At 42.5% G+C, this 24,856-nt stretch overlaps 1 protein-coding gene across 1 annotated transcript in view; it reads left to right on the top strand.

Moving 5' to 3' along the window:
- The window catches only part of LOC144603522 (structural maintenance of chromosomes protein 1B-like), a 55,690-nt gene extending 32,189 nt beyond the window's left edge, over positions 1-23,501 (top strand). The window contains exons 17-25 of the mRNA XM_078416829.1: positions 1,058-1,203; positions 5,644-5,791; positions 6,996-7,094; positions 12,460-12,616; positions 13,747-13,901; positions 18,688-18,839; positions 21,872-21,941; positions 22,500-22,610; positions 23,403-23,501. Coding sequence (XP_078272955.1) covers positions 1,058-1,203; positions 5,644-5,791; positions 6,996-7,094; positions 12,460-12,616; positions 13,747-13,901; positions 18,688-18,839; positions 21,872-21,941; positions 22,500-22,610; positions 23,403-23,501 — 1,137 coding nt within the window. The remainder of the gene's footprint in view (positions 1-1,057; positions 1,204-5,643; positions 5,792-6,995; positions 7,095-12,459; positions 12,617-13,746; positions 13,902-18,687; positions 18,840-21,871; positions 21,942-22,499; positions 22,611-23,402) is intronic.
- The last annotated feature ends 1,355 nt before the right edge of the window (positions 23,502-24,856 follow it).

Here is a 24,856-nt window from a genome sequence, read left to right as displayed (position 1 = left end):
GGAGAGAGGGAGAGGGGAAAGAAAGGGAGAGACAGAGGGAGGGAGCAGCCCCCGCAAGTGGTGGCGCTCCTTTACCGGACCCTCTGTCACCCGCTCCCTTCCCGCTCTCACCCGCTGCTCCCTCTGCCCCGACTCTCCCCCCACTCTCTACCCCCTCCCACTCTCACCCCCCCCCGTCTCTCCCCTCTCCCCCCCCCCCCCCCACTCTCCCCTCCCCCCCCACTCTCCCCTCCCCCCCACTCTCCCCTCTTCCCCCCCCCACTCTCACCTCTCCCCCCCCCCCCACTCTCTCCCCTCCCACACTCTCCCCAGTGGTGGTCACTGTATTTTTTCTGTTTTATAAATAATTGTATATATATTCCAATATTTCAAGCTCTTTTAAAAAATTGAATATTATTTATTTGTTGCCATATAAACCTAATGTAAACTAATCTAACCTAAGCTAACCTAACCTAGTTTAACCTTCCCTAATCTAATCAAATGTAACCTAGTCTAAACTTTTTTTGAGTTCATTAAATTTATAAAACTCACACTTCTTTATTTTTTCCTACGGCCCACAAAAATGTGCCGAATATATAATGTGGCCCTCATGCTGAAAAGTTTGGAGGCCCCTGTTTTACACTAGTCACTGAAAGCAGGCCATTAAGGAAGTAAATTATATGCTTGCCTTCACTACAAAAGTATTGAGCACAGGAGCAAAGATCTCATTCCAGTAATCCAGGGCCTTGGTGAGAACATACCTGTGGTATTTTGTGCAATTTTAGAGATTGGCCAATCTCCTCGTGTTTAAAAACAATGCATTGACTTTGTTGAATGAATTAATCCCATGATCACAATACTGGAGCTTCCCAGCTTTGTATCTTTGCCTTGATTACTTTGGTTGACATAAACAATTTTTTTTGGTATATGAGTGAAAATCTACATTACTCTCTGGGTTTATGGCTTTTCTTAGGCACATTGTTTTCCAGATGATACTTGCATACATCTGATTCTCCATTAACATGAATGTAAATTTGCCAGCTGATGCAAACTACTGTTTTTTTGTAATAATTCACAGGAAGAGTTGCAGTTAATGAGAATTGTAGATGAAATCATGACGATACAGCAGAATCTCACTAACAAGCTTTTAATTAAAAAGTCACAAGCCCAGGATATGCAAAAGGAAGTTGATGAAGCCAGGAAGAAAGTATCAAATGCTTACAGGTACATTGTATGCAATTTATCACTAGCAGCAAACATTTTGTTTTGAAGCAAACTGCTCCATCAGTGCTCAACATGTAATTTATAGTCAAGTGCAATTTCTCTTTCATCTTATTAATTTAATAAATATGAGGTATTGCTTATTAGTAGTTTGGTTAAATATCATTAATAGTTTGGTTAAAAATTTTTTTTAATCATTCAATACAGAAAAAATCTCTCCCAAGTAAAAAATATTTAAGAATTTTAACATCAACTTAAGTATTTTATTTGTCACATCAACCCTGTGTATCAAAAGGCTGACAGATCTGCAGCGCTACATCCTTGTGCCTTAAAATACATGGCTGCAAAATAATGAATCTTTCAAAAATTCCCTAGATTCTGGAAAGCTCCTGGGGATTGGAAAATACAGCAGCCTTAAAAGAGAACATAGATAAAAAGCAAGTTTGGGCCACTTAGCCTAACTAACATCTTTGGTTGGAAAAGTAATGAAATATGTTAAAGAAATATGAAGCAGACTTTAAAAGCCAGCATAATTTACCTGAGTTTATAGGGGTTTGTAAAAAGGAAATAATCTTTGAAAGATTTATTAGAGATAAAGGGAAGCTCATAAATAATAGTGTTTTAGATATCCAAAATAGATTTTATAAGATCCCAAATTCATATTTTGTATGAATAGCTCCTGCCGCTGCGTGTAATATATTAGCATGGATAGAGGATTGGTTAACCAGCTGAAAAAAGAGTATGGATAAACTGATTATTTCTAGGTTGGGAAGCTGAAGTTAACAAGATACCACAAGGATCATTACTGGAGCCCCAAATGTTTACAAATAGTATGTGGACAAATGGTAGCCACACTTGTGAGGGATGGACAATAAATCCAGGTTTAACAGTAATGCCCAAATCCCCTCCTCCCCCTTTGGATTTGAAGATAAGAATTCCATAGGTGAGACAATATCTGGAATGTTATCGACAGGTCTTGCCTGAAGGAATATATATTTGTGATGGGGGAGTGCAACAAAAGGTTACAGATTGATTTCTGGAATGACTGGCTTGTTGAGTCTAAAAAGACAGGGCCTAAGTTAGAAGATCTCGCTGATGGCGCGGTCCAGTCCAGTCGCCGTCGTGGTAGCTCTGCGGGAACTGTGCGTTTTAAACTGGTATGTTTACTTTAAAATTATCCCTAAGTGCTCTAGCGTGTGCTAGCACTTAGCATTAACCAATGTACGACCGGGAAATGCTCGTAAAATTAAACTCGAGCGCTACAGGAGCACTATTAAACAGAAATCTACTCACCGATATACCGATAGAGATCATCAAAGGAGCGCACCGCGGCAGCAGCAGTGGGAGCGCAGGTCAGTGGGAAAGTCGGAAAAAACACCGAGGGAAGCGAGGGGGGGGGTTCGGAACAGGCTGAGAACCCAAGCCTTACGTCCACCTCTGCCCAGCATACTTCTGGCCAACGTCCAGTCCCTGGAGAACAAGCTGGATGACCTGAGGGCAAGGATCAGATTCCAGAGGGACATAAAGAACTGTAACATCCTTTGTCTGACTGAAACATGGCTGACCCCGCTGGTGCCTGACCAGGTGATCTGCCCATCCGAGTCCTTCACTGTTTTCCGGGCGGACAGAACGAAAGAATCTGGGAAATCCAAGGGCGGAGGAGTCTGCTTCTTGACCAATAATAACTGGTGTAATCCTGGGAATATTAAGACGCTTTCTCGTTCCTGCTCGCCGGACCTGGAACATCTAACTATCCTATGCCGACCATTCTACCTACCCCGGGAGTTCAGCTCGGTGATCATCACAGCCGTCTATATCCCACCGCATGCGGACACCGACGTGGCACTGTCCACCCTACACGATGTGTTGTGTCAACACCAAAACAAGAACCCTGATGCGGCTGTGCTGGTGGCTGGAGACTTCAATAGGGGAAATCTCAAAAAGGTCATGCCCAACTTCTACCAACACATCACGTGTGTCACCAGGGGGGAAAGAACTTTGGACCACTGCTACACGCCGTTCAGGAAAGGCTACAAGGCCGTTTCTCTCCCTCCTTTTGGGAAATCTGACCACGCTGCCATTTTCCTGCTGCCGGAGTACAAACAACGGATAGTACGGGAAGCGACAGTGACGAGGGACGTAAAGCGGTGGGCTGACCATTCAGAGGCCATGCTGCAAGATGCACTGAGCGAAGTCGACTGGAACATGTTCCAAGCAAGTTCCAGAGACGTAAATGAGTTTGCGGAAGCGGTTACGGACTTCATTGCCACAATAGCCGATACCATCATCCCCACGGTAAGGGTCAGTATCTTCCCTAACCAAAAACCCTGGGTGGACAGGTCTATTCGCGTGGCCTTGAATGCTCGCACCGCTGCTTACAACTCCGGCCTGGCATCCGGCAACATGGACGACTACAAGGGAGAGTCCTACCGACTGCGAAGGGCAGTGAAGGATGCAAAAAAGAGGTACCGGGACAAGATGGAGTCACAGATGGAGCAGCAGGACACCAGGCGCCTTTGGCAGGGGCTACGGACTATAACTAGCTACAGGTCCAGCACCCCCTCAACCTGAAGTGCCGGCTCCTCCTTAGCTGATGACCTGAACTCTTTTTACGCACGGTTTGAGACGGGTAACACCACCAGCTCGCCGTCTAAAAACAGCACCGAAGGGGCGCTGGCTAGCGAGGCTGGAGGGGGATCCACCGCCGGGGATGTGCACACATTCTCGGTGTCCGAGCATGAGGTGAGGTGGGCTCTGACGCGTGTGAACACGAGGAAAGCTGGAGGCCCAGATGGTATATCTGGGCGAGTACTAAAGTCTTGTGCTACTCAGCTTGCTCCAGTGCTCACCACAATATTCAACCTCTCCTTGGCAAAGTCCGTGGTCCCTGCATGCTTCAAAAGATCCATCATTGTACCGGTGCCAAAGAATGCCTCTCCAGCGTGTTTAAATGACTACCGACCGGTGGCCCTCACCTCGGTTGTCATGAAATGCATGGAGAGGCTAGTCAAGAAGCACATCTGCGCCCTCCTTCCTCGCAACATGGACCCACTACAGTTCGCATACCGTCCGAACAGGTCCACGGATGATGCGGTCTCCCAGGTTCTACACACCGCTCTCTCTCATCTGGACAGCCGGGGGGCTATGTGAGGATGCTGTTCATTGACTTTAGTTCAGCATTCAACACAATAGTCCCCAGCAGACTGGTTGAGAAGCTGCTGGAACTGGGGCTTAGCACCCCTCTGTGTGCCTGGGTCCTGGACTTTCTCACTGCCAGGCCCCAAGTGGTCAGGATGGGGGAACACACATCTAGCTCCCTCACCCTGAACATAGGATCCCCCCAGGGCTGCGTCCTTAGCCCCCTACTGTACTCCCTGTACACACATGACTGTAGGGCCAGGTTCAGCTCAAACTCCATCATCAAGTTTGCTGATGACACTGTGGTGGTGGGCCGGATCTCCAACAACGATGAGAAGGCCTACCGGGAGGAGGTGGCTGATCTGGCACTCTGGTGTCAGGACAATAGCCTCCTCTTGAATGTCACTAAAACAAAGGAGCTGATTGTGGACTTCAGAAGGGCTAAACATCCAAGGACGTACACGCCACTGGAGATAAATGGGTCTATTGTGGATAGGGTGAGCAGTTTCAAATACTTGGGAGTCCGCATCGCAGAGGATCTGACGTGGGCAACGCACATTGCCGCACTGGTGGGTAAGGCTAAGCAGCGCCTTTACCACCTTAGACAACTGAGGAAATTCAGAGTGTCGCTGAGGATCCTTCATTGCTTCTACTCTGGGGCTGTAGAGAGCATCCTGTCCGGCAACATTACAGTCTGGTTTGGGAACAGCTCTGCCCAGGACAGGATGGCCCTGCAGAGAGTAGTGCGTTCGGCAGAACGCACCATGGGAACTACACGCGTCCCCCTGCAGGACCTATACATCAGGAGGTGCAGATCCAGAGCAAGCAAGATCATGAGGGACCCCTGCCACCCCAGTAACGGACTGTTCCAGATGCTACGGTCAGGCAAACGCCTCCGCTGTCACGCTGTGAAAACGGAGAGGATGAGACGGAGCTTCTTCCCACAGGCCATCAGGACTGTCAACTTTGATAACCCCAGAGACTAAATTTTTGTCGACACTTTTTGTGCTATGTTTAGTAACTTATTAACTTTATTTATATGCTGTAACTGTAATTATTTTTGTGCACAACCCGCAGGCATTGCCACTTTCATTTCACTGCACATCGAGTATGTGTATGTGACAAATAAATTTGACTTGACTTGACTTGAAAAAGATCAAGAGGTTATCTCACTGAAATATACATAAATCTCACTGGCTTTGAAATCAAAGATAGATGTGCCATTGTATTCACACACAATTGCCAAAATAAGACTGCAAACTAAAAAAGTAAACAAAAACATCACATTATGCTTTTTATCTCTAGAGAGCTAACAAAGCTTCAGAAAGAATATGTTTCTGTGGAAACCTCTGTAGAACAAAAAAGGTTGGAGCGACACAATCTTCTATTAACCTGTAAAGTCCAAGATATACAGATTGACCTACTCCAAGGCAACCTGGAAGAAATTAGTGAGGTAGATATCAGAAATCTATTTTCTTGTTATTTTTTCCAGAGCGTCCGTGAATGATTAGATTACTAAAGAGGTAAATAAATGCAGAAGAGAGCTGTGGCTTCCATCACCTTGTCACAGAGTGCTTTTCAGGGGAAATAAAACTCTGGTAGTTTTGTTAAATCCTTGTTGTTGTGAATTACGTAATTAGTATGTGGGAATTAGAGACAGTTGTGCAATAAATTCAAAAGCATAGGTTTACTCACTATTTTGAAGGCCGATGACCACTACATGCGACTCTATACATGAAATCCTGTTTCTCATTAAACCCCATGTCAGAAATGGAGATGTGTTCCTATGGGATGTTTTTCTCTCAACAATAAAATTAGTACCACTACTTCTGATTCACCCGGACAGAGAGGAGGGGAATTTAGTGGGGGGATAGTTAGAGATTGTCTTGTCACTTTCCAAAGCAAATCTTTCAAGTGATCATCAGCTACATTCAGAGACACAAGTCACTGCAGATGCTTACCACTCTCCGACCTTCAGTTTAAATAAAGACACACTTAAAAACGCGTGTCAAAATCAATGGTTCTGTTTCGTACATCCTGAGCATAAATGATATAATAATATGGGAAGTTCTTGTGGGGAGCAATTCGCTAGATAAGAAAATCAACAGACAGCGCTACCAGCAGACACTGCCCTTAAAATCAGAAAAAAGGGAGACAGGATCTTGCAGAGGGGTCATTTTGAGAGTAGTTGTGTTTGCATTCAAAGTGCAGTTTAAGTAGCAAGTGCTGAGACGTTGTCTTGGTTTTGGCGAGAAGGCTGAGTACAGATGCTCTTCGACTTACGATATTTCAACTTTGTGATGGTGCAAACGGCAGCGACCCGTAGCGAGTTGCAGCTCGCTTCCGGCCACGTGTTCAGGTGTATTAAATGCATTTCGATTTACGATATTTTCCGTTTCCGATGGGTTTTTCGGAACGTAACCCCATCGTAAGTTGAGGAGCACCTGTAGTGAAAGAAAGTAAGATAAGGCAATGTCTTCTCTTTAGCTTTATTTTAGTCAGGTGGGAAGTATGTCCAGATGCAGATCCTAATTGATTGCGTTGGGTGGTCGGAGCTGTAGTTGGACTCACTCAGGAGAGAGCATCGCAGATAAGAGTTTTAGTGGGGCTGGTACAATTGCTGTAAAAATATTTGTTTAGCAATTTTTTTATTGCAGGTTGGAACAGAAGTTGAAAGCACACAAGCAACAGTAGATGTCTTTGAAGTGGAAGCTGGTTTTGAAATAGACTATAGCAGTTTACCAACAGATATGAAAGTAAGGAATATCATTGTACAATCATTGAAGACGTGGGAGAATTTGTTCGAAACATAGAAAATAGTTGCAGGAGTAGGCCATTCAGCCCTACGAGCCAGCCCTTCTGATCATCCAAAATCAGTGCCTCGTTCCTGCTTTCTCCCAATATCCTTTAATTCCATTAGCTCCAAGAGCTATATCTAAATCTCTCTTGAAAACATCCAGTGAATTGGTTTCCGCTGCCTTCTCTGGCAGAGAATTCCACAGATTCGCAGCTCTGGGTGAAAAAGTTTTCCTCATCTCAGTTCTAAATGGCCTACCCCCTATTCTTAAACTGCGACCCCCTGGTTCTGGACTCCTCTAACATCGGGAACATTTTTCCTGCATCTAGCCTGTCCAATTCCGTATGAATTTTATATGTTTACATAAGACCCCCACTCATCCTTCTAAATTCCAGCGAATATAAGCCCAGTCGATCCATTCTTTCGTTGTATGTCAGTCCCGGGAATTAACCTGATGAACCTACGCTCCCTCAATAGCAATAAAGTCCTTCCTCAAATTAGGAGACCAAAACTGCACACAATACTCCAGGTGTGGTTTCACCAGGGTCCTTGCTTCTATACTCAAATCCTCTGGCTATGAAGGCCAACATGCCATTTGCTTTCTTCACTGCCTGCTGTGCCTGCATGCTTACTTTCAGTGACTGATATACAAGGACATCCAAGTCTCGTTCCACCTCCCAATTTCCTAATCTAACACCATTCAGATAATTGCCTTCTTGTTCTTAATCTGCCTTCTTGTTTGGTGATACACAATTTTCATTCTATGATGCGAGAAATATTTTTCCAGTGAGGCTGATTAGATAAGGATTGAGATTGCGACAGTGTTAGCTGAAGTCTTGGTGGACATGTCATGGCTAAGTTGGTCAATGGTCAACTTTAAATTCGAGATCTATCTGTTTCTAATATATATCACATTCTATCTATATACTAAAACTCTTGTTTGTTTGTTTGTTCCTGAACTACAGCCAAAACGGTACACGATAGCGCGACAATTTTAGGCCCACTTTACTCACCGTCATCCATTTGGTGCTAATGGAAGAAGTTTCATTGAAATCAGTGTTATATTTTTTAAGTTATTCACATTTTAAAGTTTAAATCTATCTCCTAGGGAGGGAGGATAAGGTGGGTTGAGAGGAATGGAGTCGGGAAGGGGGGAGGATGGGAGTGGAGCGAGGGGGAGGGGGGTGGGGTAGATAGGGGAAGGAGAGGGTGCTGCACCAATATGGGAGAGGTTTGGGCCCAACGGGTCCACTTAGTCTAGTATAACTAAAACTCTCATCTTGTATGTTTGTGGATATATTTGTTCCCGAAATACAGCCAAAATGGTACACGATAGTGTAACAATTTTAGGCTCATCTTACTCACCATTGGCCTGCGGTTCAAATGATTGTTATATTTTTAAAGTTATTCACTTTTTAAACTTTAAAAATCACTTTTTAAACGTTACTAAATCCCTTTTCCACTTGCCCTGACCCTGACCTGCGCAGTAATACCTCCGTGTCCGACATCACAATGGGAACCCAACAGCCGCCCGACCAATGAGGGTTGAGGACACGACGGAATCTGACCAATGGGAGCTCGGGGGGGGGGGGGGGGGGGGCGGAGCTATGGGAGTGGTGACCAATGAGGGGGGGGTTGAGGAGAGCGGAAGAGGCAGGACCGGAGGGAGGGGATGGGACCTGCACGAGTGACAGGAGCAGCGGCCAATGAGGGGTGGGGAGTGGAGCGGAAGAGGCGGGACCGGAAGGAGAGGGACCTTCCCATCCCCCAATGGAGGGAGGAACTGCGGGGCGGGAAAGGCGGCGCCACCGGAGAGCCCCTAAGAGTGGAATGAGGGGAATGGAGTAAGTAAGGGGGGGGGGATAAGGGGGGGTTGAGGGAGGATGGAGTGGGGGGGGGGGGGGGGGGGGCGGATGGGTGCTACACCAATGCAGGAGAGGTTTGGGCCCAAAGGGTCCACAGCAGCTAGAAAAAGATTAAATTTATTTATTCAGCACGAAACAAGATCCACTCTGATTGTTAGATATGTAGCATACTGATATTTTTGGTGAGGAAATTCATGGACAATTGTATTAAAATGGGATCTCGACCCGAGGCGTCACCCGTTCCTTCTCTCCCGGGATGCTGCCCGGCCTGCTGAGTTGCTCCAGCACTTTGTGAATAACTACCTTCGGTTTGTACCAGCATCTGCAGTTATTTTCTTATACTATATATATTTATTCAATTTATACTTTTTGGTCTCCCTCTGTTCCAATAAAAAAAAACGGATCCAAAAACTTGACCAGATTCCCTTTTCTACGGGGTGCAAAAGATGTGTTTTAAAACTAAGCTGTTAGTTATTAAACACTATTCACGTTAAATCTAAATACCTTGTCTGCAGGGCAATAGATCGTCAAATAAATACATTTTTGTTACAATGTAATAATAATTTATAATTACAGGTGCTCCTCGACTTGCGCTCGCTTCCAGACACGTGATCGCACGTTTTCAATGCATTTCGACTTACAATACTTTCGGTTTTCGAAGGGTTTCTCGGAAAGGAACCCCATCTGAAGCTGAGGAGTACCTGTATGCTTTTGCTAAAACAGCTGAGGGCACTCAATTCAGTTTTTCAGATATTAGTTAAGGGATCCTGAATGTTGAAAAGGCTAGAACATAGAAAATAGGTGCAGGAGGAGGCCTTTCGGCCCTTCGAGCCAGCACCGCCATTCATTGTGATCATGGCTGACCAACCACAATCAGTAACCTGTGCCCAACTTCTCCCCATATCCCTTGATTCCACTAGCCCCCAGAGCTCTATCTAACTCTCTTAAATTCATCCAGTGATTTGGCTTCCACTGCCCTCTGTGGCAGAGAATTCCACAAATTCACAACTCTGGGTGAAAAAGTTCCTTCTCACCTCAGTTTTAAATGGCCTCCCCTTTATTCTAAGATTGTGCCCCCTGGTTTCTTGACTCCCCCAACATTGGGAACATTTTTCCTGCATCTAGCTTGTCCAGTCCTTTTAAAATGTTATATGTCTCTATAAGATCCCCTTTCATCCTTCTAAACTCCAGTGAATACAAGCCTAGTCTTTTCAATCTTTCCTCATATGACAGTTCCGGCATCCCAGGGATCAACCTCATGAACCTACGCTGCACTGCCTAAATTACAAGGATGTCCTTCCTCGAATTAGGAGACCAAAACTGTACACAGTACTCCAGATGCGGTCTTACCAGGGGCCTATACAACTGCAGAAGAACCTTTTTACTCCTATACTGAAATCCTCTCGTTATGAAGGCCAACATTTCTTCAAGCTTTCTTCACTGCCTGCTGCACCTGCACTCCAACTTTCAGTGAATGGTGTACAAGGACACCCAGGTCTCGCTGCATTTCCCCCTTACCTAACCTGACACCATTGAGATAATAATCTGCCTCCTTGTTTTTGCCGCCAAAGTGGATAACCTCACATTTATCTACATTATTATACTGCATCTGCCATGCATCTGCCCACTCACTCAACCTATCCAGGGTCACCCTATAACCTCCTAACATTCTCTTTGCAGTTCACACTGCCACCCAGCTTTTTGTCATCTGCAAATTTGCTAGTGTCACTTCTAATTCCTTCATCCAAATCATTAATATATATGGTAAACAGTTGCAGCCCCAAAACCGAGCCTTGCAGCACTCCACTCGCCACTGCCTGCCATTCTGAAAAGGACCCGTTTACTCCTACTCTTTGCTTCCTGTCTGCCAACCAATTCTCTATCCACGTCAACACCCTACCCCCAATACCATGTGCTCTAATTTTGCTCACCAATCTCCCCTGTGGGACCTTATCAAAGGCTTTCTGAAAGTCGATACACTACATCCACTGGCTCCCCTTCATCCATTTTGCTTGTCACATCCTCAAAAAATTCCAGAAGATTAGTCAAGCATGATTTCCCTTTCATAAATCCATGCTGACTTGGACTTATCCTTTTACTGCTATCCAAATGCACCGTTATTACTTCTTTAATAAATGACTCCAGCATCTTCCCCACCACTGATGTCAGGATAACTGGTCTGTAATTCCCCGTTTTCTCTCTCCTTTCTTGAAAAGTGGGATAACATTAGCTATCCTCTAATCCACAGGAACTGATCCTGAATCTATTGAACATTGGAAAATGATCACCAATGCGTCCACTATTTCTAGAGCCACCACCCTGAGTACCCTGGGATGCAGTCCATCAGGCCCTGGGGATTTATCAACCTTCAGTCTACCCAATACTATTTCTCACCTAATGCAAATTTCTTTCAGTTCCTCTATCCCCCTCTATTCCTAGATCCTCTGTCCTCTAGTACATCTGGGAGATTGTTTGTGTCTTCTGAAGACAGATCCAAAGTACCTGTTCAACTCTTCTGTCATTTCTTTGTTACCCATAATAATTTCACCCGTGTCTGCCTTCAAGGGATCCACATTTGACTTTGCTAATGTTTTTCTCTTAACATATCTAAAGAAGCTTTTACCGTCCTTCTTTATATTCTAGGCCAGCTTCCCCTTGTACTTCATCTTTTCAACCCGTATTGCCCGTTTTGTTGTCCTTTGAAAGTTTCCCAATCCTCTGGCTTCCTACTACTCTTTGCTGTGTTATACATCTTTTCTTTTAGTTTTATTCCATCCCTAACTTCCCTTGTCAGCCACGGTTGCCTCCTACTCCCCTTAGAATCTTTCTTTCACTTTGGAATGAAATGATCCTGCATCTTTCGGATTATGCCCAGAAATTCCTGCCATTGCTGTTCCACCGTCATTCCTGCTAGGATCCCTTTCCAGTCGACCTTGGCCAGCTCCTCTCTCATGCCTTCATAGTTCCCTTTGTTCAACTGCAACACTGACACTTCCGATTTAACCTTCTCAATCTCAAATTACAGATTAAAACTAATATTATGATCACTACCTCTAAGTGGTTCCTTTACCTCGAGTTCTCTTATCAAATCTGGTTCATTGGACAACACTAAATCCAGAATTGCCTTTTCTCTGGTAGGCTCCAGTACAAGCTGCTCTAAGAATCCATCTCGGAGGTACTCTACAAACTTTTTCTTGGGGTCCAGAACCAACATGATTTTCCCAGTCTACCTGCAAAATGAAATCCCCCATCACCACAGTGGCATTACCTTTCTTACATGCCAGTTTTAACTCCTGCTGCAACTTACACCCTACATCCGGGCTACTAATAATCAATAAGTTATGGGACACTTGTAATATTTCAAATTTCTACTTATCCTTCTAGTTGGATGTTTACTGCATTGCCACTTTTTGTTTATTAAGTGTTGCTAAATAACTTGTCACAACTTTTTTTCATCAGGGCCTTACATCCTTGAAAGAAACTGAGATAGAGGAAAATCGACTAAATAAGTTATTGGAAGAGAAGGAAAAGATTTTAAACAGAACAACTGCACCAAATTTGAGAGCAGTTGAAAAGCTGCAAAATGTGTGGGATAAGTTTCAAGATTCAGTCCACGGTAGGTTCAGAGCAATTGATTTGCAAAAGGGAACCTTTATTACCTTATTTAATAGGAAACATTGCTAACTTGGTAGACATTTTATGCAGGGCTTCTGATGAGCGATGATTTAATGAAATCAGATTTCTGACAGTCATAACATGGAAGGAGGCCATTCAGACAGTTGAGTTTGCACTGGTTCCTGGTAAGAGCAATTCAGCTGAGACCTGCACATTCTTTCTCTTCAGATATTTATCCAGATCCCATTTGAACATTACAGTTGAATCTGCTATTGTTATTATTTCTGACAGTGCATTTCCAGACTCGCTGTGGAAACAAATACAAAATCCTGTGTTACTCTTGGTTATTCTGCTAGTCAACTTCATTCTGTGACTCCTAGTTCTTGACTAATCTGCCAGTGGGAACAGTTTCTCTTTATCTGCTCTTTCCAGATCCTTCATGATTTTTAAACTATCAGATCCCCTTGCATCCTCCACTGTCCGAGGAGAACAACCCCACTTCCTCTAGTCAACTAAGACTAGAGCATAAGACCGTAAGTAATTGCAGAATTGTACCCCAGTCCATCACACAGACCAGACTCCCGAGCAATGACTCCCAAGTATCATAGAAAGTACAACCATTTGACCCACCATATCCATTGTGCCTCACAATACAATCCCATTTGCCCGCATTAAGTTCATGGCCTACTATACTATGCCTTGGCTATTCAAGTGCCTGCCAAAGTGCTTCTTAAACATTGTGATTGTATTTGCCTCTACCTCATCCTCTGGCAGCATGTTCCAGGAATCATCTATACTCTCTACATAAAATCATTTCTCTCTGATCTCCTTTAATTGTGGGAAGCTGGTGTGGAGAGGATAAAATCCTGTTATGCAAACAGCCTTGGACCTGAAATGTTTACTGTTTTTTTTCACTGATGCTGCCAGATCTCTTGAGTGTCCAGCATTTTCTGTTAATTGCTCAGATTTCCAGCTTCTACTGTATTTTTTAATTTTAATTTACTGTTTTAATATACAGTGTCCCTGATTTGAAATGGCTGTCAATAATTGCAACCAAAATCTTCAGATAGTTTTTTTTTTTTTGGGTATGTTGCAGTCTCATTTTGTTTCTATCTTGTTATCTTTTGCTAGCATTTGATTTAAGCAGAAAGAAAGCTAGGATCTGCAGACAGGAGTTTGAACATGTCAAAAAAAAGAGATACGATTTGTTTAACCACTGTTTTGAGCATGTCTCAGTGAAAATTGATCAGGTCTACAAGATGCTGTGTCAGAATAGCAGTGCTCAGGTAAGCAGTATTTAACAACTGAGCTTTTTAATCATGAACCTTGTCTAACAAATCAAACATCTGGAAAAAATCTTGTTTGTTTCACTGTGTTTCATAAACACATAGGTAGGAATGGGAGTAAATCATGTGGCCGTTCAGGGCTGTTCTGCCATTCATCAAGTTCCCCACTGACCTACCACAGTGTCCTTTGCACTATCCACATTTCATTTAATTTCTTTGTATCCAGAAATGTATAGATCTCTGTTTTGACTGAAATCAGTGACAGCCTCTACAGGCTTCTGAGTTAGAGATTTCGAAACATTTACTACCTTCTGCATAATTTCTCATCTCATTTCTAAAAGGCTTATTCTGATTCTGCAAACTGCTATTTGGCTCCTCTGCAGGGAGAAATGTTATCCCTATATCCATCTTGTCTCTTGTGTAACATCCTATTCCACACCCCAAGTCCCTCATTTAGTCCCACACTCCAAGTCCCATTTATCCCCCCATCGCCCTTCCACTTATACAGGGGGGATGGGGAGAAGGCAGGAACAGGGTACTGATTATAGACAATAGGTGCAGGAGGAGGCCATTCGGCCATTCGAGCTAGCACCGCCATTCAATGTGATCATGGCTGATCATTCTCAATCAGTACCCCATTCCTGCCTTCTCCCCATACCCCCTGACTCCGCTATCCTTAAGAACTCTATCCAGCTCTCTCTTGAATGCATTCAGAGAATTGGCCTCCACTGCCTTCTGAGGCAGAGAATTCCACAGATTCACAACTCTCTGAGTGAAAAAGTTTTTCCTCATCCCAGTTCTAAATGGCCTACCCCTTATTCCTAAACTGTGGCCCCTTGTTCTGGACTCCCCCAACATTGGGAACATTGGCCTCTAACGTGTCCAACCCCTTAATAATCTTATACGTTTCGATAAGATCTCCTCTCATCCTTCTAAATTCCAGTGTATACAAGCCTAGTCGCTCCAGTCTTTCAACATATGATAGTCCCGCCATTCCGGGAATTAACCTAGTAAACCTACGCTGCACGCCCTCAATAGCAAGAATATCCTTCCTCAAATTTGGAGACCAAAACTGCACACAGTACTCCAGGTGCGGTCTCACTAGGGCCCTGTACAACTGCAGAAGGACCTCTTTGCTCCTATACTCAACTCCTTGTTATGAAGGCCAACATTCCATTGGCTTTCTTCACTGCCTGCTGTACCTGCATGCTTCCTTTCAGTGACTGATGCACTAGGACGCCCAGGTCTCGTTGTTCGTCCCCTTTTCTCAACTTGACACCATTCAGATAATACTCTGCCTTCCTATTCTTACCACCAAAGTGGATAACCTCACACTTATCCACATTAAACTGCATCTGCCATGCATCCGCCCATTCACACAACCTGTCCAAGTCACCCTGCAACCTCATAGCATCTTCCTCACAGTTCACACTACTACCCAGCTTTGTATCATCTGCAAATTTGCTAATGGTACTTTTAATCCCTTCATCCAAGTCATTGATGTATATCGTAAATTGCTGCGGTCCCAGCACCGAGCCTTGCGGTACCCCACTAGTTACCGCCTGCCATTCTGAACGGGACCCATTTATCCCCACTCTTTGTTTTCTGTCTGTCAACCAATTTTCTATCCATGTCAGTACCCTACCTCCAATACCATGTGCCCACTAATCTCCTATGTGGAACCTTGTCAAAGGCTTTCTGAAAGTCAAGGTATACCACATCCACCGGCTCTCCCCTGTCAATTTTCCTGGTTACATCCTCAAAGAATTCCAGAAGATTAGTCAAGCATGATTTCCCCTTCGTAAATCCATGCTGACTCGGAACAATCCTGTTACTACTATCCAAATGCTCCGCAATTTCGTCTTTTATAATTGACTCCAGCATCTTCCCCACCACTGATGTCAGATTAACTGGTCTATAATTTCCCGTTTTCTCTCTCCCTCCTTTCTTAATGGAGAATGATCAGCCATGATCACATTGAATGGCAGTGCTGGCTCGAAGGGCAGAATGGCCTACTCCTGCGCCTATTGTCTATATCCCTTCGTTTGGCTTTGCATTTCACTCCTGTTCTCTCCTTATCTGGCACTGCTTTGTCTCTTGTCACTTGCTCCACTCATCTGCCAATCCAAACCCCCAAATTTATATCCACCTGTCACTTGCCAGGCTTTGTCCTATCCCCACCTCTCTTTTTCAGCTTTCCCCCCCCCCCCATTATAATCATTGCAAAGAATGGTCTCGACTCAAAACGTTGCCTGTCAATGCATTCTCTCCACAGATGCTGCCTGAACTACCAAATTCCTCTTATACTATATTTTGCTTAAAATTTCAGTATCTGCAATTCCTTGTATGTCCACAATCATTGCTGTTTGACCATAAAACTTATTGATAAACAATAGACGATAGGTGCAGGAGTAGGCCAGTCGGCCCTTCGAGCCAGCCCTGCCATTCAATGTGATCATTGCTGATCATTCTCAATCAGTACCCCGTTCCTGCCTTCTCCCCATACCCCATGACTCCGCTATCCTTAAGAGCTCTATCTAGCTCTCTCTTGAATGCATTCAGAGAATTGGCCTCCACTGCTTTCTGAGGCAGAGAATTCCGGTTCAAAAAGTTTTTCCTCATCCCAGTTCTAAATGGCCTACCCCTTATTCTTAAACTGTGGCCCCTGGTTCTGGACTCCCCCAACATTGGGAACATGTTTCCTGCCTCTAACGTGTCTAATAATCTTATACGTTTCGATAAGATCCCCTCTCATCCTTCTAAATTCCAGTGTATACAAGCCTAGTTGCTCCAGTCTTTCAACATATGACAGTCCCGCCATTCCGAGAATTAACCTAGTAAACCTACGCTGCACGCCCTCAATAGCAAGAATATCCTTCCTCAAATTTGGAGACCAAAACTGCACACAGTACTCCAGGTGCGGTCTCACTTGGGGCCTGTACAACTACAGAAGGACCTCTTTGCTCCTATACTCAACGGCTGCTGGATGGAGTTCTGCTCTGGCAGGTTACTGTGCTTTGCAGATAATCTCCGAGAGCCTAAAATTAATTTACTCCCCCATCTCTACAACTATAGTAAGTTCAAGAAAAACCCTGTTAATTGTCAGCATTTCATCACAACATCTGAAACTCCAACAATCTTACAATGAAAATCACACAAATGTTGATTAACTTCAATTAGTCACAAAATCTGAAAGTTATTAGGGTTCCTTTGCATTCCTGCTGGTGAACATGTTTCCTGTGCATTCTTAACACTTGACCTAGTTGGATCATCCCAGCCCAACTTGGAGTCGACATCAATCAATATTGCATGAGAATGGATATTACAATCTGCCTACTTAACTCCTCCAGTGTGTGCACAATTTACATACTTTCAATATGTAATATGAATTGTACTAAAAATGAGAATTTGCAGTTCATGAGTGAAATCGGAAATGTGTATGTGCTCGGCCGGCCAAATTTGTGGCTGTGTTTCAAGCAAGCAGCTGTGAGCAACTTTCATTTGGCAGAAACTTTGTACAATTTTCCTTTGAGGAAAATCCAAAAAGGGCAGCTTATTACAATTACAGAACATTTAGTGTTTATCAATTCAATATCTTAGGCAAGGACAACAAATGTAACAATTTGTTTGATTTTTGCTAAATATTCTTGCAGATGAGTTAATGTAAAAAGCAGGAAGGGGAAAAATATAGGTTAGAAACTATATTTTTTAAAGGTAAAACTTACATGCAACCAGGAAAATTACAAGCATTACCATAGTTTTTTTGCCCCCCCACATTTCTGAAACTAAATGTATACATTAAAATGAGTTCCTTTAGATTAAAATTGCCATTTGGGAATAATTACAAACAAATGGTTAGATGCATTTCAAACCAAAGGCTTTAAATTGATTTTTGGTTTTCACATTATGTGAATAACATGATTTTTGCTGGGACCTGCCTACAAGGCTGTGTTCTCTTCTGTATAGGAAAATAACTGCAGATGCTGGTTCAAATCGAAGGTATCACAAAATGCTGGAGTAACTCAGCGGGTCAGGCAGCATCCCAGGAGAGAAGGAATGGGTGACGTTTCGGGTTGAGACCCTTCTTCAGACTGATGTCAGGGGAGGGGGTGGGACAAAGATAGGATGTAGTGGGAGACAGGAAGACAGTGGGTGAACTGGAAAGCGGGAGGGGAAAAGGAGGAAGGTGAATTGGAAAGTAGGAGGGGAAAGGGAGGAAAAACTCTGTTCCCCTTTCAGTCAAGAATGTTTAATTACCATTACAGTTAGCATCAGTAACTGAACAATGAAATTCTTACTTGCTGTTGTTTTATAAGCACATTAAAGCAACACAAGTAGTAAATATACAATATTCAATAATGCAAATTATCAGTAATATTAGGTAACCAGACCATAATAGTGTAAGCCAAAGTACATAAGGTAACCTGTACAAAGTCCATAGTAGTTTGGTGCTGAGGTAGAATTATGCAGTGATTCAAGAGTTGATGGGAAGAAGCTGTTCTTGTACCTGGAGTTAATGATCCTCCAGCTCCCGATGGTATTAGTGAGATGAGTGTGGCCGGGATGGAGTGGATTTTAGATGATATATCAGCTGCCTTCTAGAAGCAGCACTTCCTGTAGATCTCTTCAATGGTGGGAAGCTCATTATCGGTGGTGCACCAGGACTTTCTACAGCCTCCTTCATTCCTGGGCCTTCGAGTTCCCGAACAAGGCCATGATGCAACTAGTCAGTACCTATTAAATATCAATCTTTTAGAAAAGTAAAAGATATTCTTTCCTTTCCTAGGCATTCCTTAGTCCTGAAAACTCGGAAGAGCCTTATTTGGATGGTATCGGTTACAACTGTGTGGCCCCAGGGAAACGATTCATGCCTATGGATAACTTATCAGGAGGAGAAAAGTCTGTGGCAGCATTGGCATTGCTTTTTGCTATTCACAGGTAGACTGATAATTTCCTAATTTATTTGTAATTCAGAACAATCCTGCCTAATATCCATTTGTCATGATTCTCCTTGAATACAGTTCTCTTCAACTGATTCCTTGGTGGTGATGTTCCTCATTCAAACCATTTTAACAATATTGAAGCATCTGCAGATTCAACTATGGGAACAGTGTGATGGCCTTTACTCAATTAGTTGAGGCAGGTACTATCGTAATGTTTAAGAAACATTTAGACAGCTACATGGATAGAATGGGTTTAGAGGGATATGGGCCAAATGCAGGCAGGTAGGACTAGTGTAGATGGGGCATGTTGATCAGTGTGGGCGAGTTGGGCTGAAGAGCCTGTTTCCACACTGTAAAACTCTGAATTATATTTGAGATTATTAAAGAGCTGGGATATGGAACTGAATAGATCAAGCAAATAACAGAAAATAGGGATGTTGTTAAAGAGGTTGGTGTAGTCTTGGTGATTTGGAATCCCATTCTGAGTGAGAAGTGGAGACTTCAGGTCGAGTTGTGAAATAGAAAATAATTTAAGGTCAATTAGCCATTGTAAATTGCCTCCTTTGTGTAGGTAAATAGAAGGATCTGTGTAATAAGAATAAAATAACATGGGATTAGTATAAATGGGGGTTTGCTGATTAGCGCAGATTTAGTGGACTGGAGTACCTGTTTCTATGCTGTATCTATGAATCGGGAGCTGCAAAGTGATAAAAGTTAATAAAATACATACATTTGATAAACAGGGGGAAAACGATTGCAGATAAACGGAGATAATGGAAATAACAAATGTCAAACAAGTCAGAGCTACAAAAAGGCTGAAAAGAGTTGAGACCCAGGACAGAATGTTTTAAATACACAAAACATTTTTACATAGAAATATAAGGCTCGATCAATTAAAACATATAATGAAGTAGAGAGAATCTAGGGAATTGTCGGCCAGTGAGGCTCACATTAGTGGTAGGAAAGCTACTGGAGAGGATTGTTCGGTATATGATTTACTCCCATTTGGAAGATAATTTGCTAATTTAGGACAGCCAGCATGGCTTTATACGTGGCAGGTCGCATTTTACTAGCTTGATCAAGTTATTTGAGGTGACAAAGACCATGAGGTTAGGGTAGTGGATGTTGCCTACATTTTAACAAGATATTTGATAAAGTCCCTCATAGCAGGCTAATCAAGAAGATTAAGATGCACAGGATTAACAGTGACTTGTCGCACATGGATTCAGAAATGGCTTACTGATAGGAGGCAAGATTGTTGCACAAAACAATATTCAGGCTGGAGGTCTGAGTGGAGTTCCACAGGAAGCTGTGCTGGGAATTCTTGTGCTTGTAATATATAAATGACTTGGACATAAACATATACGGTCTGGTTAGTTTGAGCATTGTAGATGCTCACCATATTTATAAATGATTATGCTGATGGGGAAGAGAGCCATAAATCCAGGTTTGCCAATGGCTCATTGGTACATGGCATTGGAAAAATCTGTCTCTCCCTGAGGTCCCAGTTTCTAGCAGTGGCTGGGTCTAAGGGAATGCTTTTTCATGGAGACCAACAGGGCACTCTAAATTTTAGCAGACTTCCTGCCTGTTGAATTAGCACTGTGGTCCCATTCAAACGAATAGAACAAATCAATTACTGTGAGAAAGATAAGATCAGTTTGAATGTTTGGGTATCTCAAAGATATTCACAAAAATTAAAATACATTGAGACACCCTACTTTAACAGAAATGTGAGGTAGATTTACTGGACTGACACCTGGATTCTAAGGGTTTAAGAGCAACAAAATTGGAGAAATTATGATTGTATTCCTGAAATTAAAATATTTAGCTATTCAATTGAAGCTTTTAAATTGAAGAATCTGATGAGGTGAATAGAGAACCAATTCTGCTGTTAAGGTGTATCAGCTGAAACATTAGTCCCAGGACAGGTAATTGTTAACGTATTAAGGACTGTGTAGTTCAGGTCTATGCCATTCAGCCACAAGATCAGACAGACACAATGTGATCTTGCTGAATTGGTTGTATAAGAACCTCACTAGGGTCTCTTCTATATCGCGCAGCTCCGCTCTTGCTCCCTCTCCCCCACTCGCAACAAGGACAGAATTCCCCTCGTTCTCACCTTCCACCCCACCAGCCAGCGGATCCAACAAATCATCCGCCAACATTTCCGTCACCTACAACGGGACCCCACCACTGGCCATACCTTCCCTTCCCCATCCCTCTCTGCGTTCCGCAGAGACTGTTCCCTCCGTAACTCCCTGGTCCACTCGTCCCTTCCTACCCAAACCACCCCATCCCCAGGCACTTTCTCCTGCAACCGCACGAGATGTCCCTTTACCTCCCCCCTCAACTCCATCCAAGGACTCAAAACAATCTTTCAAGGTGAGACAAAGGTTCACCTGCACCTCCTCCAACCTCATCTATTGCATCCGCTGCTCTAGATGTCAACTTATTTACATCGGCAAAACCAAGCGCAGGCTCGGCGATCGCTTCGCTCAACACCTGCGCTCGGTCCGCGTTGGCCAAACTGATCTCCCGGTGACCGAGCACCTCAACTCCCCCTCCCATTCCCAGTCAGACCTTTGTGTCATGGGCCTCCTCCAGTGCCCTAGTGAGGCCCAGCGGAAATTGGAGGAACAGCACCTCATATTTCGCCTGGGCAGCTTGCAGCCCAGTGGTATGAACATCGACTTCTCCAACTTTAGATAGTTCCTCTGTCCCTCTCTTCCCCTCCTCCTTCCCAGATCTCCCTCTATCTTCCTGTCTCCACCTAAATCCTTACTTTGTCCCGCCCCCCTGACATCAGTCTGAAGAAGGGTCTCGACCCGAAACGTCACCCATTCCTCTTCTCTCCTGAGATGCTGCCTGACCTGCTGAGTTACTCCAGCATTTTGTGAATAAATACCTTGCTGAATTGGTTGATGGACTATACAATCCACTCCCATTTCTGTGTTCACTGAAGAAAGAAGCACGTTTTTTTAAAAAGAAAAAAAAACATTTTTTAAAAATAGCTGTCTGTTTCAGTTACCGGCCAGCCCCCTTTTTTGTACTTGATGAAGTTGACGCTGCTTTGGACAACACAAACATTGGAAAAGTAAGTAACCGTGTGCTGAAAAGTAGATTTCCCAGCAATCACTATAAGTCACTATTAATTTAGCAAAGAATTCTCAATATTCCAATTAAGCAGAGTGGATATTATCTTTTTGTAGCAGTTGATGTTCAGACTAAGATTTAAGACCACATAGAATTGCACCAATACCAGTATAATCTAGCAACTAATTCAAGGGATGTGATCCTTTGTGCGGAATGCTGCAGCTATTTTACATTGTGAAAGAATTTAGCTACTTAATTAGGACAAAATACAGGTTATAATCAAATGTAGATATACCCTTTCACAGAAAGCCTTTACTCATGGAGTAGTTGCCAGTGAATGTGATAAATTCCTAAGGAAAAAAGAGTGGAGCGATATAGAGTGAAGAATAACTTTGCCAAGTAATGAATCTATAGTCACCTGGTACTTTCCAGATTTTTCCTATTATTGGTCATTTTAGTGAATTAGCATTTATCAGTGTTTGGGTGGGAAATGGAACAAAAGCATAATTCCCATACATTCTCAACTTCCCTTTTAAAACTGTTATATTCTTATGCTCAGGTTACAAGTTACATCCGAGAACAATCCAAAAATAATTTTCAGGTGATTGTGATCTCACTAAAAGAAGAATTTTATTCAAAAGCTGATGCACTAATTGGAGTATATCCAGAGGTACTGTTTCAATCATGAAATTTATATTCCAATTATTTTTCGATATGCTGTTTGTGCGTTTCACCCGAGTTGTATTGATTGTATTGTATTGATTAAATGTATTGATTTGCCAACAAGAGACTGATCAGATCTAATTGTCCCTAGTATGTGTAGGATAGTGTTAATATGCGGGGAATCGTTGATCAGTACAGACTCGATGGGCCTGTTTCCGCACTGTTCTCTAAACTTAACTAAAATCCCTGGACTCTAGGAAATTTAGCATAGAGTGCCAAAAGTCTGGAAGTGTTAGATGCATACACTAGCCATATTTAAGCTGGATTTAGACTGCTGTCTGAACAAGTAAAGAATAGAGGGAAATGAACCCTGTCGAGGCAAATAGGATTAGTTTAGATTGGCATCATGGTCAGCACAGACAAGGTGAGCTGAAAGGCTGGTACCTGGATCATACTGATCTGTACAATTCTGTTTTCCAAACTCCCAACAATTCAATTTGTTCGCTTGTAAATCCCACTTTATTTGGATGCATATAGAAGGATATATTTCCATTGCCTTTGGCTAAAAGCCTCATTATTTACAATACCTCTGATCTTTCTGGGGAAAATTCCAGCTATTCACTTGAGTTGTATCCAGTGGCCAAGTCCCATTCACGTCATCAGTGCTCTCAATGAAAGGTGTAACAATTTCAATATTCAGAGGTTTAAATAGTATATCCTCAATCGCAGTCTACTCTGTAGTTGTATATTAGATAAATTAGTTAAACACAAAAATGTTAACATTTAGTTTCTTTTGCAGCAAGGCGAATGTATGTCCAGTCAACTTTTGACCTTTGACCTTACCCTTTACCCTGAAAATACCAAAATGGAAGAGAGGCAACAGCTTGAGGAAGACTAAAATAACATCTACATTGGTTTAACGCATTGAGAGAAACAGTTACATTTCTATTGACATCTTTAAACATGGTAGTTAACTCTTGTTTGCAAGACTGTGAACAAGAAATAGTTATACTCGTATTCATAATTTTGCAAGTTTTGGTTGCTCTAAAATTTAAAGAGAAAAGCAATAATAAGTGTTTAATTAATGTAAGATTGAATTGACCAGTTACTACTTGGCTATTAATTGTTCAGTTCCTCCATCTCTAAATTTTTTTTTTTAAGTGCCGATAGTTAATCAATTTCAGAAAACTCAAATAAAATCTTTCTAGATATACCACAATATTGTGCTTCGTGCAGAGAACACAATAATCACATTTATCCTTAAATAATTGAGCTGCCATAAAATGAAAAGTATTAAGAATGGTTTCATTGAAGGGTTTATGATAGATTTTAAAATCCGCACTGTTGTTAATATAGTATTTCAGCATTAGGGGAAAAAGATTCAGAAAACTTTTAATTTATTAATAATAAGTCACATTCTTACTAGTTTTGCAGTTCATGTTTGCTCCCTATTAAAGATTGCCAGTTAGTCTTCCCCTTTCATGAACCTGTTTTCATTGCCATAATGCCAGCTACAAATTATTATAAACCTATACTGCAGGATTCAGATTAAATATGGCCCATGTATGCAGTAGAATCCAATTGTTACTTTTATTTAAACATTAGGCACTTTTTGGCTAACATCAACACAAAATAGATCCCTGAAATTATCCTAACAATGGTACAATAGCAGACCCAAAATGATGGATCCATGGATCAAATACTAATGTCTGTAATGCTTTGCATTTTACAGAAGCAGTTGAACTGAAAACATTGTCTCCATTTTCAATTACATTTAAAGCCTTTAATTTTGTTTCTTAATGCATATTACTTTTCTGCTCATGTATTATCTAAACATATGTATATTTAATTTGATTTTAAATTGCAGTTCGATATTTAATGTCTGGATGATAGACTTCTTTGATTTTTGTGCTTCGAAGTTAAAATAATTTAAAGTAATCTTAAAAGTGGAGGTGTCAATTTACAACACTAAATACCAGAAAGGAATAATGGCCAGTATAATCAACCCAGGAAAAAAAATCAAACTAATGGGAGAAAACAAATGTCAGAAAATAGAGGGAGAGCCCTTTAAAAATGAACAGAAGCATTGCCTGTACATTAAGCGGCTGATAGACAAAGGGCAAAAGAGATGTGCAGTGACATTGTCCCAGGACATGCAGGCAGGAAAAGCAGAAGAGGATACCACAAAAAAAAGACCAGCAAGGCAGCAGAAACAAGCAAAACATGATTAGTTGTGCAAGAAACATGTCACAG

This window comes from Rhinoraja longicauda, chromosome 20, assembly GCF_053455715.1.
Source record: "Rhinoraja longicauda isolate Sanriku21f chromosome 20, sRhiLon1.1, whole genome shotgun sequence".
NCBI classification, from domain to species: Eukaryota; Metazoa; Chordata; class Chondrichthyes; order Rajiformes; family Arhynchobatidae; genus Rhinoraja; species Rhinoraja longicauda.
Note: the sequence above shows the minus strand (reverse complement) of the source record. Positions and strands in the feature narration are given on the sequence as shown.